Source organism: Gorilla gorilla, chromosome 8, assembly GCF_029281585.2.
Source record: "Gorilla gorilla gorilla isolate KB3781 chromosome 8, NHGRI_mGorGor1-v2.1_pri, whole genome shotgun sequence".
NCBI classification, from domain to species: Eukaryota; Metazoa; Chordata; class Mammalia; order Primates; family Hominidae; genus Gorilla; species Gorilla gorilla.
Window position 1 is genome coordinate 124,674,725 of NC_073232.2, and position 14,426 is coordinate 124,689,150.

General features: G+C 41.5%; 1 protein-coding gene across 3 annotated transcripts in view; it reads left to right on the forward strand.

Moving 5' to 3' along the window:
• The window catches only part of ACSL5 (acyl-CoA synthetase long chain family member 5), a 56,611-nt gene that overhangs the window by 19,225 nt on the left and 22,960 nt on the right, over positions 1-14,426 (forward strand). For all 3 annotated transcript variants that reach the window (XM_004050107.5, XM_004050106.5, XM_019034715.4), the window contains 4 exons: positions 4,272-4,456; positions 7,935-8,043; positions 13,540-13,604; positions 13,734-13,835. In XM_004050107.5, coding sequence (XP_004050155.3) covers positions 4,301-4,456; positions 7,935-8,043; positions 13,540-13,604; positions 13,734-13,835 — 432 coding nt within the window. In that variant the 5' untranslated portion in view covers positions 4,272-4,300. The remainder of the gene's footprint in view (positions 1-4,271; positions 4,457-7,934; positions 8,044-13,539; positions 13,605-13,733; positions 13,836-14,426) is intronic.

Genomic DNA, 14,426 nt, shown 5'->3' on the forward strand with positions numbered 1-14,426 from the left:
ATAAAATTCGCATTGACTCAGCAATTTCTCTCCTAGGTCTACACCCTAAAGAACTGGAAAAAGATATTCAAACAAAAACTGTATAGAAATGCTCATAATAGCTTTGTTCACAATATCAAAAGTAGAAACAACCCAAATATTCATCAACTGGTAGATAGATAGATAGATAGATAGATAGATAGATAGATAGAGTGTAGTCTATCCATACAATGGGATAACATTGAGCCATAAAAAGAAACGAAGTACAGACATACTACCCCATCAATGAATCTTAAAAATTATACTATGTAAAAGAAGTCAGACACAAAAAGTCACATATATGGTTTCATTTATATGAAATATTTAGAATAGATAAATCCATAGCAACAGAAAGCAGCCTAGTCCTTCTCTAGAGGCTGGGCATTGAAGGGTTTGTTAATGGGTTCAGGGTTTCGTATTTTATGGTGATGAAAATGTTTTGGAACTAAATAGACGTAATGGTTGCACAACATTGTGAATGTATTAAATACTGCCTGATTGTACATTTTAAAGTGGTTAATTCTACATTATGTAAATTGTATCTCAATTTTTTAAAAAATTGAGGAAGGGCCAGGTGCAGTGGCTCATGCCTGTAATGCCAGCACTTTGGGAGGCCAAGGCGGGCAGATCACCTGAGGTCAGGAGTTTGAGACCAGCCTGGCCAACGTGGTGAAACCCTCGTCTCTACTGAAAATGCAAAGTTAGTTGCGCATGGTGGCAGGCACCTGCTACTCAGGAGGCTGAGACAGGAGAATCGCCTGAACCTGGGAGGCAGAGGTTGCAATCAGCCGAGATCATACCACTGCACTCCAGCTGGGCAACAGAGCCAGACTATGCCTCAAAAAAAAAAAAAAAAAAAAATTGAAGAAGGAACCATGTGAAATTCTGTGCACCTCCTACTTGAGTTGGATACCTGGTCAGTGGTAGCAAACTAAGCAAGCTATTTCCATTGACAAATACAAATAAATCCTTCCTTCATTGTCTTCCTCAAATAAAATCCCTTGCCAATATAGGCAAGGTATTTTCATTCTCATGAAACTGTGGCTTTGAAATGTGTAAATATCTCCCTTGTTTGTAATGAAGTGGTCAGTCTCGTTCTGTTTGTGGGCAATATGATTGAAGTCTGTCTCAAAGGAGTAGTCAAACATTAACAGACCATGATCCAAATTAAACTATGAAATGTGTTCTTGTTTATCCCATGCCAGACTCTTAAAAAAGGTTGTTAGTTAAAATTGAGGTTTCAAAAAAATGCAGTCTTCTGGATTATCTAGGGAGGGGGCAGAATTCTGACAATCTGTGACCCATAGTATTGTTACTATGTGGTAACAATCACCTGAGATTGACAGCAGGTGCCGCCTTGAGACGCCATAGATTCTCTGTCCCTTTTCTCCCATATGTATTACCAGTCAGGTTATTCACTCTCCTTCCTGACCCCACCCCCATATCACCACAACTGAACAAAAATTCAATTTTTAGACCCTGATTCAAAGACATTGTTTGCAAAGTCTCCTATTAAAATATAAATGTGCCATCTGGAAGAAGAGGGCAGAAATCCTTAGTGCAACTATTTTTTTCCATAGTAGAACAGGAGGGTGTTGGTAAGGATCTCTTAATTTGTGGGTGGGATTGAGGCAGAGGGAAAAAGCCCAGATAAAATATCACCAGTTTGGGGTGGTAGTGGTGGCTCACACCTGTAATCCCAGCACTTCGGGAGGCCAAGGTGGGAGGACCGCTTGAGCCCAGGAGTTTGAAACCAGCCTGGGCAGCATGGTGAGGCTGTGTCTTTACAAAAAATTAAAGAATTGGCCAGGTACGGTGGCTCACACCTGTAATCCCGGCATTTTGGGAGGCCAAGGCAGGCGGATCATGAGGTCAGGAGATCGAGACCATCCTGGCCAACATAGTGAAACCCCGTCTCTACTAAAAATACAAAAAAGTAGGCGGGCATGGTGGCAGGCACCTGTAGTCCCAGCTACTTGGGAGGCTGAGGCAGGAGAATGGCGTGAACCCGGGAGGTGGAGCTTGCAGTGAGTCTAGATTGCACCACTGCACTCCAGCCTGGGTGACAGAGCAAGATTCTGTCTCAAAAAAAAATTAAAGAATTAACTGGGTGTGGTGGCACACACTTGTAGTCCCAGTTACTCAGGAGCCTGAGGTGGGAGGTTCACTTGAGCCCACGAGGTTGAGGCTGCAGTGAGCCAGAATTGTGCCACTGCACTCCAGCCTGGGCAACAGAGTAAGACCCTGTCTCAAATATATATATATATCCAGTCTTGTCACAATATCCCAGCCTGAAGGGAGTGGCTGGTGGCAGACTGGATGGGAGAGCACAAAACAGGCACAGGCTTCTCCTCCCCTTTGGTACTGCCACCTGCTTTTTCAATTTCACAGTCTTCCCTGAGGCAGTCCTCCCTTCTCTGCCTGGGCTTTATGGCTAGTTTTTGAATGCTTTTGCCTCCTGGAGTGCCACCTCATCATACAAGTCCAGGTAAGGCTGAATTCCAAAAATCCCAACTCTCAGAATCCTGCCAGGTGGTCACAATAGCACTCTTGTTTTTATGTAACCTAGCACCCATGGGACCTTGCTTTTATTTTTGTTTTGACTTATTTTTCTCCCCCTAAATGCAATATGTAAAGAACCAAGGAGTTGAGGACTATTATCCCAGTTTCTGGAAGTTCAGTTTTCTCCTCTAAAATGGAAAGGGACTCTCCAAAATCAGGTAATAACTAATCGAGGGGCAGAAAGATACTAAGAGTGGCCCAGGGTTTCTTGTGACTGTTCCTGCCCCCACACAAAATTCCTGCACCTTGTGGCCTTTCTCAGACTAGAGTGAAGTGTGTTTCCATTGTTAAAGAAGGTTCCAGGTGGCAGCTAATGGCAGCTGTCCAAAGCTCTAAGGGCAACTGTGATCTTGATTTGATCCAATTTTTAATTGAGCTTGCTTTGTTCTTTTGATTTTCAGTGGGCATGTGTGGCCTCATCTCTGAGCTATTGTTTCATCAGGCATTGCAGTAAACTTTGAAGAATGCAAATTCTGAACTTCATTTGCTGTCACCTGGAAGGTGCTAGACAAATTCAATCCCCTTGAATTCTGTGACTAGAACCTATAAGAAAAAATGAATTGTCGTTTTGTAGGTTTTCATAGAGAAGTAGCAATAGGGAATGATGGGTGAATTTGGACAAGTCACTTTAACCCAAAGTGTCCATTTGCTCTTCTGTGAAATACTACTTTATAGTGTTGTTTGGCCTAAATTAAACAAACCATGCAAAAAGCCCAGCCCTGTGCCTGGCATACAGTGAGTGCTCATGTGTTTGCTGCTATTATATTCTCCTAATCCAGTTTGAAAGCTGTGAGGCAGCAACTTTCCAGGAAAAGATGGCTTTAGCAAGGGTATGTTCCTAGGACCTACCCTAAAGTTAGTCTCTCCTATTAGAGTAGTTTGAAGCTGAACTTGGCTGAAAACTATAAGAAAGGCTGGATTAGGGGAAGCCTTTGTTACTTTTAGTTTCTTGAGATCTCTTCTTGACCTAACTCTTCAATGCTCACCACGTGTCATCCATTCTCCAGCACTGTTTCTGTGTACCTGACTGACAGTTTGCCTCATAGTAAAATGATTCCTCTGGGCTCCCTAGGCGAAAGGATGTTGGGCATAGCAAGTTGTAATGCTGTTGATCTCGGAAATCCTTCCGATGCTCCAAAAAATAAAGCAATGAGCAAGACATGTCTAGCCAGCAGGAAATATCCTTCATACAAAATTGTTAATTTCTAAAACCTGTGGCATCACCTTGACAGATCTCTTCTGTTTGGTTTATACGGGGGAAATCCAACTGGAAGAGTCCTTCCTGACCCTTGGTCTGCCTGGGCAGAGGAGGTACTGTCCTCTGACCATCAGATTATGTTGGGTCTAGCAGGCTGCCTTCTTCCAGGCTTTGTGCACCAACATTAAAAAGGCAGTCATTTCTCAAAATTGTTTGGGAAATGATTAACTTGTGTCCTTTGATCCTTCCTGCTCTGTGTGAGGACAGTCAAGTAGCAGGGGTGGAGAGTGTGTTCTATTATTTTCAACAGTGCTAAGTAAACACTGGGGGAAATTCTGCCACTAGAGAGGTACAACTGTATTTGAGGGTTTGAAGGCGTGTGTGTGTGTGTGTGTGTATGTGTGTGTGTGTGTCCTTCTGTAAACATCGAGCTATTGAGTACAAAAATATGGCCATTTCCTCTAAATTTTCTTTCCCCTGTTTTTTTTTTAAGGTCTGAATTTCCTGCTGCTGTTCACAAAGATGCTTTTTATCTTTAACTTTTTGTTTTCCCCACTTCCGACCCCGGCGTTGATCTGCATCCTGACATTTGGAGCTGCCATCTTCTTGTGGCTGATCACCAGACCTCAACCCGTCTTACCTCTTCTTGACCTGAACAATCAGTCTGTGGGAATTGAGGTAATTTACCAGTCATCCTTTTAGTTTGTCAACCTTCCTCAAACTCAAACTGTAACTCCAAACCTAGGGATAACTCATGAAGGGGATTGGGTGCAGCATGGGAAAGTAAAGCTTTCGTGTTACCAATCAACAGGCAATATACAAATTTAAACTTCTATTACTGGCACATTTTCTTTTGTAATAAGGACCATTGTATGATGTCAGTAATCTAGATTGGAGTTGGCAAACTATAGCCATGAACAAAATCCATCTTTTTTTGTGCATCTGGCAAGTAAAGAATAGTTTTTACCTTTTTTAAAGGATGAGTTAAAAACAAAAATGGGAAAGATGAGGCATGTCCCACAAAGCCTAAAGTGTTTGCTGTCTAGCCCTTTGCAGAAGTAGTTTGACAACCCATGATCTAAATAATAGTGTCAGAACTTTGGGGACAGGATAACATTTTCATTGAGATACCCAGTGTCTGAGAACAATTAAGCCATTTCCTCCAGTTAAATTCTAGTTTGAGTTAAATTTATTTTTCTTAACACTATAAAAATTGAATTAGGCTCACTCCCCCGACTTTCAGCAAATTCCCCAGCTTCCTGTATCTATGAGCAAATTGAAAGTTCCAAGAATGTTCTCTTCGTTTATCCTTCCTTCTGCGCCCTTGAGTATCTTCATCTGTTTTCATCTTCTACCCTCTTCAGAGAAAAAAGCATTCCTGTTCCTTCACAAGGCTAATTTCTTCTGTTGTTTTTACAGTCTTCTCTCTCCAGGATAGAAGGAATCTTACTCCAAGCTACCTCTACTCTCCAGCTCCTCTCCCACCTGTGGGTACATCTGCATGTTCAATGTCTTCATTGACATCTTCCCATCCTGCTGCATTCCACCACCACCTCTCATGCCTTTCCTTTCCCACCAGAGTTCTTTGAGAGTAGTTTACTTATCGATTTCCTCTTCTGAACTTCAACCCACTGAGATCTGACCTCTTACCACTACCATCTCCTCCAAAGTGCTCTGAATCACTCATAACCTAACTTCTAAATTCAGTGACTTCTGTTTCAGCTTTCCTCTCAATTGACTTGAGACTTCTTTCTTGAAACTCCTCCTTTTGCCTTTTATAATATCGTTCCATGAGATTTCTTCCTAATTTCAAAACAATCTTTCTTTGTCACTTCGGTTCTTTCCTCTCTTCATAATAGGGTTTTATTCTCAGCATCTCTTGATTCCTCTGCAGCAGGGGTTGGCAAACATATGCTGTAAAGGCCAGGCAGTAAATGGTATAGAATTTGCAGACCACATGGGCTCTTTTGCAACGACTCAATGCTGCTATTGTAGAATAAGAGTACAGTACCAGACAACATGTAAACAAATGAGCATGACTGTGTTCCGATAAAAGTTTACTTATAAAGGCAGGTGGTAGGCCAGATTCAGCCTGCAGATTATAGTCTACCAAACCCTCATCTAAATTCTCACAGCTAAGAAAATACCTCCTCTTTTATGACTTGAAAATGTGCCTAAGTCGGTGACACTGAAATCTGATTCTCTATTCTGACCTCAGTGATGCTTAAGTAACTTAAGCTCTCCATGTCTCTTCATGCATGTTTTCTCCCTTCACACATACACACACACACACACACACCCCTCCTTTCCTATTCTATTTCAGTTAAATGTATCTCTTCTTACCCAGTTGCCAAAGTTAATAGTCTGAAACATCTTGGATTCTTCCTTCTTCCTTGACTAGGCACTTAAACAGACAGCAAGACCCTGTCTTCCTTCACTAGACAAGGAACTTTATTTTTGCTATTTTCTGTCTTAATGTGATGGCCCATGGAAATTTTCCCTGATGTCCTAGACTAAGTCAGATCTCTTGTTACATTCTCGTGTGTTTTCCTGTACTTTTATAGCTCTCACTTTGGATACTAATTTACATTGTTGAATGCTTATTTAATTGTTGCCTGTTCTTCTCTACACGAAACTTCATGAGAGTTGGACCACTGGACCACACCCGCAGCACCTGTTGTAGCTCCAGGGTCCATCCCAGGGCCCTGATCCTGTAGCTCCAGCTGACATTTCAGATAGATTCCTAGCTACTCCCTTTTTCTTTTTCTTTTTTTTTTTAGAGGAAGTCTCGCTCTTGTCCCCCAGGTTGGAGTGCAAATGGTGTGATCTTGGCTCACTGCAACCTCCGCTTCCCAGGTTCAAGCGATTCTCCTGCCTCAGCCTCTCGAGTAGCTGGGATTACAGGTGCCTGCCACCACACCCAGCTAATTTTTGTATTTTTAATAGAGAGGGGGTTTCACCATGTTGGCCAGGTTGGTCTCGAACTCCTGACCTCAGATGATCCACGTGCCTTGGCCTCTCAAAAGTGCTGAAATTACAGGCGTGAGCCACAGCGCCCAGCCAGCTAACCCCCTTTTTCTTGAATACGCCTTCCTCTAGCTGCCCACCCAACTCTGCGCTGCGTTTTCTTACCTCCATGCCTTTGCTCAGGCTGTTCATCCACTCTGGAATTTTCTTTTTTCTCCTTTACCCTACCCAAATCATATCTTTTGCCAAATGCCTACTTGTCTTTGAAGTCTGTATTGAAATACCATTTTTTTCTCTGTAATCTTTCTGCTTAATACAGAACTGGTTGCTTCCTTTCCACCACCAATCCACTTCCTCCAAATTCATTATAGCATGTACATCATGGTATTATATTTGTATTTTTTCCTTATGACCTACCCATACTCCAACAACCCTAGTGTGTGAGGTGCTTGAGGGCAGCTATTTTGTCTTAACTCACATCTACAATATTTACAGAGCACCTAGAACACATAGTATGCATTCAGTAGAATTTTAAACTCAATAAGATAAAAAAGATATAAAACTCTACATATCATCTCTCCTCCATATACATACACAGATGGATGCCAGGAGGGTTACCAAAAACATAACAGTGGCAATCTCTGGGTGGGATTACAGATCCACTTTTCTGAAGCCTTTATTACACTTTCATATTTTCTTTTTTTTTTTTCTGAGACGGAGTCTCGCTCCATTGCCCAGGCTGGAGTGCAGTGGCACGATCTTGCCTCACTGCAACCTCCACTTCCCCGGTTCAAGCAATTCTCCTGTCTCAACCTCCCAAGTAGCTGGGACTACAGGCATCTGCCGCCATGCCTGGCTAATTTTTGTATTTTTAGTAGAGACGGGGTTTCACCCTGTTGGTCAGGCTGGTCTTGAACTTCTGACCTCAGGTGATCCACCCGCCTCAGCCTCCCGAAGTGCTGGGATTACAGGCATGAGCCACCGAGCCCAGCCACTTTCCTATTTTCTAAAATGTCTACGATGTAAACATACTATGATTTGGGGATTTTTAAAAATCAATTGACTAGCAAAGAGAACATTCCCATGACCTCAAAATTGGCATTTATGGTCTCTTTAATTCAATTCATAAAGGTTTTGGAAAGAGTGAGGGGAGACTTGAACTTGGCCTAAACTTGGTCTTGTGTCTTAGGGAGGAGCTCGGAAGGGGGTTTCCCAGAAGAACAATGACCTAACAAGTTGCTGCTTCTCAGATGCCGAGACTGTGTATGAGGTTTTCCAAAGAGGACTCGCTGTGTCTGGTAAGCCTGGTGGTCTGTCCTTGCCTGAAGAAGACAAGGTGGGGTCTGTGGCCCATCTCTCTTTCTCTGTCTCACTTCTAAAACCCCAGCTATTTAGATGCAGTGATCCAAGTAGAATCGCAACATGCAAAATAGAGGTGGCATTAGAACATAGTATTAGGATGGGTGTTGGAACCAGTGTCAGATGGACTTAGGTTTGAAACCTGGTTCTTCCATTTCCAGCTTCATAACCTTGTGCAAACCACTTTGCTTCTCTGAATCTGTTTCTCAACACAAAAGAACGTCCCTGCCAAAACTGTTGTTAAAGGGTCAAGGAGATAATAATATAGGACAGTATCTTTAACTCACTAGTACCGCATATTTGTTTAGAAACATGCCTTTCATTAACGTAATTCCCTGCATTTACAGATAGACAATCCGAGCCAGGACTAGCAGTCCAGGATTCCTGATGTCTTCCCTTGTCCTTAACTCTGATACCATCCTACCGACCAAAGTTAGCACTTCTTTGGACTTTTTTAGAGACTACCAAATGGGCTTTGACACGTTCATTTGGAATACATCAAGCCTTAATATTTATATCATTGAACATAATGCCTGGCACACACACGTTTACTTTTAAAAGCTACTGGCTTATAGCTCTTTCTGTGCCTTTGGTCTTTTGGGTGACATTCTGGCCGTGTAACTTTTATCAGTCCCTTGACTTCTGCATGTTAACTAAGACTAAGAGCATATTCATAGCCAACTCCTGTCAAGTGTTAACTATACAATAGCTACTGCACATATATTACTTCATCTTCCCTAAACCATAGAGAGTGGTTACTATCACTGCCATTTTTAAAGATGAGGACCCAGACTCACAGCTTCAAGACCATTACCAAGGTCATAGAACTAGAAAATGTCAGAGCTGATAGGAAAATCTAAGTGTGTCTGTTTGACTAGGTTGTTCTATGTTAGGTTAGCTCTTAAGTGTTTTATAAAAGTAGTTACTCCTCCAGACAATGAAAGATTTATTGTCAAGAAAACATCTATCTGAAGACTCTGATGGGGCCTGTACTTAGTATATCTGGCTCCAAATCAGCATTTACTTATAGACTTCATGCAAATAACAAATAAAAACAAACCAAACATCAGTTTCTTTACTTCTCTGGCAATTTAAGATAGTATATGTCTAATACAGTATAATTTCCTTTGGGATTTTTTCTTTTTTTTTTCAGAGACAGGATCTTGCTTTGTCACCCAGGCTAGAGTGCAGTGGTGTGATGGAATATAGCTCACTACAACTTCAAACTCTTGGACTCAAGCAATCCTCTCACCTCAGCTTCCCAAGTAGCTAGGACTACAGGCATGTGCTGCCACACCTGGCTAATTTTTGTTTTTTTCCTCTTTTTCTTTTTTCTTTCTTTTTTTTTTTTTGAGTTGGAGTCTCGCTCTGTTGCCCAGGCTGGAGTGCAGTGGTGCAATCTTGGCTCACGGCAACCTCCGCCTCCCAGGTTCAAGCAATTCTCTGCCTCAGCCTCCCGAGTAGCTGGGATTACAGGCAGCTGCCACCATGCTTGGCTGATTTTTGTATTTTTAGTAGAGATGGGGTTTCACCATCTTGGCCAGGCTGGTCCTGAACTCCTGACCTGGTGATCCACCCACCTTGACCTCCCAAACTGCTGGGATTACAGGTGTGAGCCACCGTGCCCAGCCTACACCTGGTTAATTTTTTTAATTTTTTGTAGAGACAAGGTCTCACTATGTTGTCCAAGCTAGTCTCAAACTGACTTCAAGAGATAACCCCCTCCCCGACTCCAGCCTCCCAAAGTACTGGGATTACAGGAGTGGGCCACTATGCCCAGCTCTAGTGATTTTCTGTTTTTAGAAGTTTTCTTTATTGAGGATGTGTTGTTATTGTGACTAAAACAAGCCATTTAGCAAGTGATATGTGGCACATGAGAGATATAATTTAGGATTTTTTTAAAAAATACTAAATCCTAAACCAATACCGTTGAAATAGCTTCTCATGGAAGCAGGCGTGAGAAATCTGGTGTGGCTACTTACATAGAAAAATGATAGCCAGGCACGGTGGTGGTGCCTGTAATCCCAGCCACTTGGGAGGCTGAGGCAGGAGAATCGCTTGAACCTGGGAAGTGGAGGTTACAGTGAGCCGAGATCGTGCCACTGCACTTCAGCCTGGGTAACAGAGGGACACTCCATCTCAAAAAAATAAAAAAAGAAAAATGACACTTCTGGTCTTATCTGGGGTTGCATACATTAGCCTTAGCTAGTAGTTTGTTTATCTTGAGACTCACTTGGGGCTACTGTTTAAAATATATATCTTCTGGTTACACCTTAGGTTCACTGAATTAAATTTCCAGATAATGAAACCTAAAAATCCTCAGGAAGCTTTGTATTTTTAGCAACACTTCCAGGGGATTCTGTATACCAGAGTTGGAATTCTACTTAGTTTAGAGGGACAACTTTGCCAAGAATTTGTCAATGGATGGGCTGTTTGTAGATGGCCACAGCTTAGAGCAGAACAGGTCTGAGTTGACTAAGTTAATGAAAGGCTAGGCTGTTGCCTGGTCAGGCATTTGGCTAGTAGGCTGAAGCTGATCAAGTCGCAGAGTTTAATGAGACCTGAGTTGTTGCCCCTTTGGGCTAATTACTTGACTTATTCCTTAGACACCAGCCTCTGCTAGCATTTTTATCAATCAAGAGGTTATAAGATGCAGTATAATTCCTTCCTGGAACTCTCTCTCTCCTTTCTTTCTTTCTTTTTCTTTCTTTCTCTTTCTTTCTTTCTTTCTTTCTTTCTTTCTTTCTTTCTTTCTTTCTTTCTTTCTTTCTTCCTTCCTTCCTTCCTTTCTTTTTCTTTCTTTCCTTCTTTCTTTCTTTCCTTTTCTTTCTTTCTTTCCTTCTTTCCTTCCTCCCACCTTCTCTTTCTTTCTTTCTTTCTCTCTCTCTCTCTCTCCTTCTGTCTTTCTTTCTTCAGGGTCTGGCTCTGTTGCCCAGGCTGGAGTGCAGTGGCATGATCTAAGCTCACTGCAACCTCCACCTCCTGGGCTCAAGCCATTCTTCCACCTCAGTCTCCCAAGTAGCTGGGACTACAGGCTCATGCCACCACCCATGGCTAATTTTTTATATTTTTTATAGAGATGGAGTTTTGCCATGTTGCCCAGGCTGGTCTTGAACTCTTGAGCTCAAGTGATCTGCCAACCTCTGCCTCCCAAACTGCTGGGATTACAGGCATGAGCCACTGTGTCCAGCCCGCAGTATACTTTCTTAGACATTCATCAGCTCTGCCACTTGCTGAGTGAGCTTAACCAAGCTGTCTCAGTCCTTCATAATTCTTAGTACAATACAAATGATAATAGCTGGGAAGATGAGTTAATGTGCCTGGCATGGAGTAAGCATTTAATAAATGGTAGCTATCATTAGTGATTAATGTTAGTACAAATGATCTCAATGTTAGACCACCCAAGACACACACCCTGGGGGAGCAAGTGGCTTCCACTCCGACAAAGCCATGCTTCAGGGAAAGTTAGTCTGAGACGTTACTTCTAAGGCTTTCATGCAGCTGTTTCAATTGGAAGCAAAAGTACTAATGTTTTCTGTACACAGCCTCCTCATTCATTTTTATATCTCTTTCATCAGAGTGGGTATCTCTTTCCTGCTTTCCTTCCTTTTTTTTCCATCCCTTAGTCTAGAAGTCCACTTACTTGCCTCCGAATTCCTAGTAACTCTCTTTCTGAATAATTCCTTTTGGCAAGACCTGAATTCCTCTTAGCAGTTTGACTAGATCCTGTCTATACATTTTCCTGCCCTTCTACTTGTCTACTTATAACAGCCTCCTTCTGGCTTAGACGTGAGGGCTTCTAAGCCACTTAGTGTGTTCTTCAGCCTAATACCACTACTTCCTTGACTTAGCTTTAAAAGCTGAGATGCCATTTATTCTTGTAAATGGATGTTCCCAAACTTATTTTAAGTAAGGCTGAGTAGTTTAGATATTCAGAAGTTTAATTCTTTTATTGTCAAATGCAAGATGTAAATTGGAAAAATACTGAAGACAAATGCATGAGTGTGTGCACACCTCTGTGTGTGTTTCCGTGTTTTTTTACAAGCCTTGATATCTTAGAAGATACTCTCATACAAATGGGCAAAGTATATGAACAAACAAGTCATGAGAGTAAATAAAACCTAACAAGGAAAAAGGTCCCACTTTACTAGCTGTTAAAGAAACTTAGACTATAGTAATAACCTTTCAAACCTATCAAACCTGAAAATATTTTCGTTTTGTTTTGTTTTGAGACTGAGTTTTGCTCTTGTTGCCCAGGCTGGAGTGCAATGGCACGATCTCAACTCATCGCAACTTCCACCTCCCGGGTGAAGCAATTCTCCTGCTTCAGCCTCCCCAGTAGCTGGAATTACAGGCATGTGCCACTGCACCCAGCTAATTTTGTATTTTTAGTAGAGACGGGGTTTCTCCATGTTGGGCAGGCTGGTCTTGAACTCCTAACCTCAGGTGATCTGCCCGCCTTGGCCTCCCAAAGTGCTGGGATTACAGGCATGAGCCACTGCGCCCAGCCTTGAAGATAGTTTTTAAAGACACTATTTAGCAGTCTAGGAGAGTGTGTTAAAACTTGATATGATAGGAGAAAAGTGAATTGTCACATCTGCTCAAGTAAGCAGTGTGGTCTAGGTATCAAAAGCCTGACTGTTCTGAGCCCCCATTCCCTTCCCTTATTATATTTTATGGGCTCTATTCTAAGGAAATGGTCTAAATTTAAAAGGATCAATTTGAAAATATTTAGCATAATTTAAAGTGTCAAGCTTGAAAACAATCTAAATACCCACGATGAAATAAAGTCAACTACAATAGAACCCTTCATCGACTGGCCATTGAAACCACTACAGAGAAGAAATAATGACATGAAAATACTTAGGTCAGATTGGGAGAGGAAGCAAAGTATCAAAGTATTATATTCATTCTATACATGGGGAATGAACATAACTGTCAAACTGTGCAAAAGGGCCATGGAATAATATATCAGTGTTAATAATGGTATTTGGGTGATGAGATTGATGATTCATATTTTAACTTTTTTATATCTTTATGAGCATAGTTTTTATTGTAGGGAAGTTCAGTCCAAGATTGTTCAATACAGGCTGTTTGTGTTTACTTGTAGGCTTTCACTTGGTCACGTTTCGTGGGCTAACCCCATATGGATGGCTTTCTCTGAATGTCTACATTATCATGGAGGTTACATATTCAACACTGAACCACTCCTGTTTTGTGTAGCATTTCCTAAATGTTTCAAGTATAGTTTATAGGACTCTTCATTTTTGAGGACTCAGTGCTTTCTGACTTTGAATTTCCTGGACATATAAGAGAAGCTCAAATCCTTGTTGGACTTATCCTTTGTGTCTTGCCCCTTCTTAATCTCCTTTTAGCTTCCTCGGTCCAGAGAATTTGCAACTGGAGTTGATTTTCTTTTAATATTATGTTTTTAGACAATGGGCCCTGCTTGGGATATAGAAAACCAAACCAGCCCTACAGATGGCTATCTTACAAACAGGTAAGTTGAGTCCATGTTTTTAGACAGATTCTTTCTAACATAGTATTCTGAACCACAGGATACGATATTGGTCAGTTTTTGGTCTTGACCTCTTCTCTCTCTCTCTCACCCCATCTCTCTTTTTTGTAGGTGTCTGATAGAGCAGAGTACCTGGGTTCCTGTCTCTTGCATAAAGGCTATAAATCATCACCAGACCAGTTTGTCGGCATCTTTGCTCAGAATAGGCCAGAGGTAACTATGTTGAAGCTAACTAAAGGAAATGAGTCAGGGTTAAGTTTAAAAACTTCAAATGCTATTCCCCGTCCAGCATTCCAACACTTGTTAATGCCTTACCAAAGCTATTGTTAAAATTTTCTAATGCTTATTCTGCTTGAAAGAGTTACCACTCAGAACCTATTTAATTTCTGGTTAAGTATCTGGCACTATCACCTAGGTGTTTGGACTTCTCTTGTTTCCCAGCCTATCATGTGTTTTTTGAAGTCAGTCTGATTGTTACATGAGGAAAATAAGGAAGCTAGGAGGGACCGCCAAATAAGATCTTGAAGATATTGTGGAAAGTATGTATTAGTATTAGAACTGAAACTTGCAATTTGTAATTGAACTAGTAAATTCAGCCATTCATTGCTACTGAGTCTGGCCATAGCCATCTTTCCACAGTGAGTTGGAAGCAGATTTTAGACAGTAAGATGACAGAATCAAGCTTATCTCCAAGTTTTGGTTAAGTCATTAGGCGCATTATCCCCAGAGGAAGTCTTTTTATGCTTCAAACGCTCCCTAGAAATGCAGCATATGATACATATAACATATAAAATCTGTGTTAAC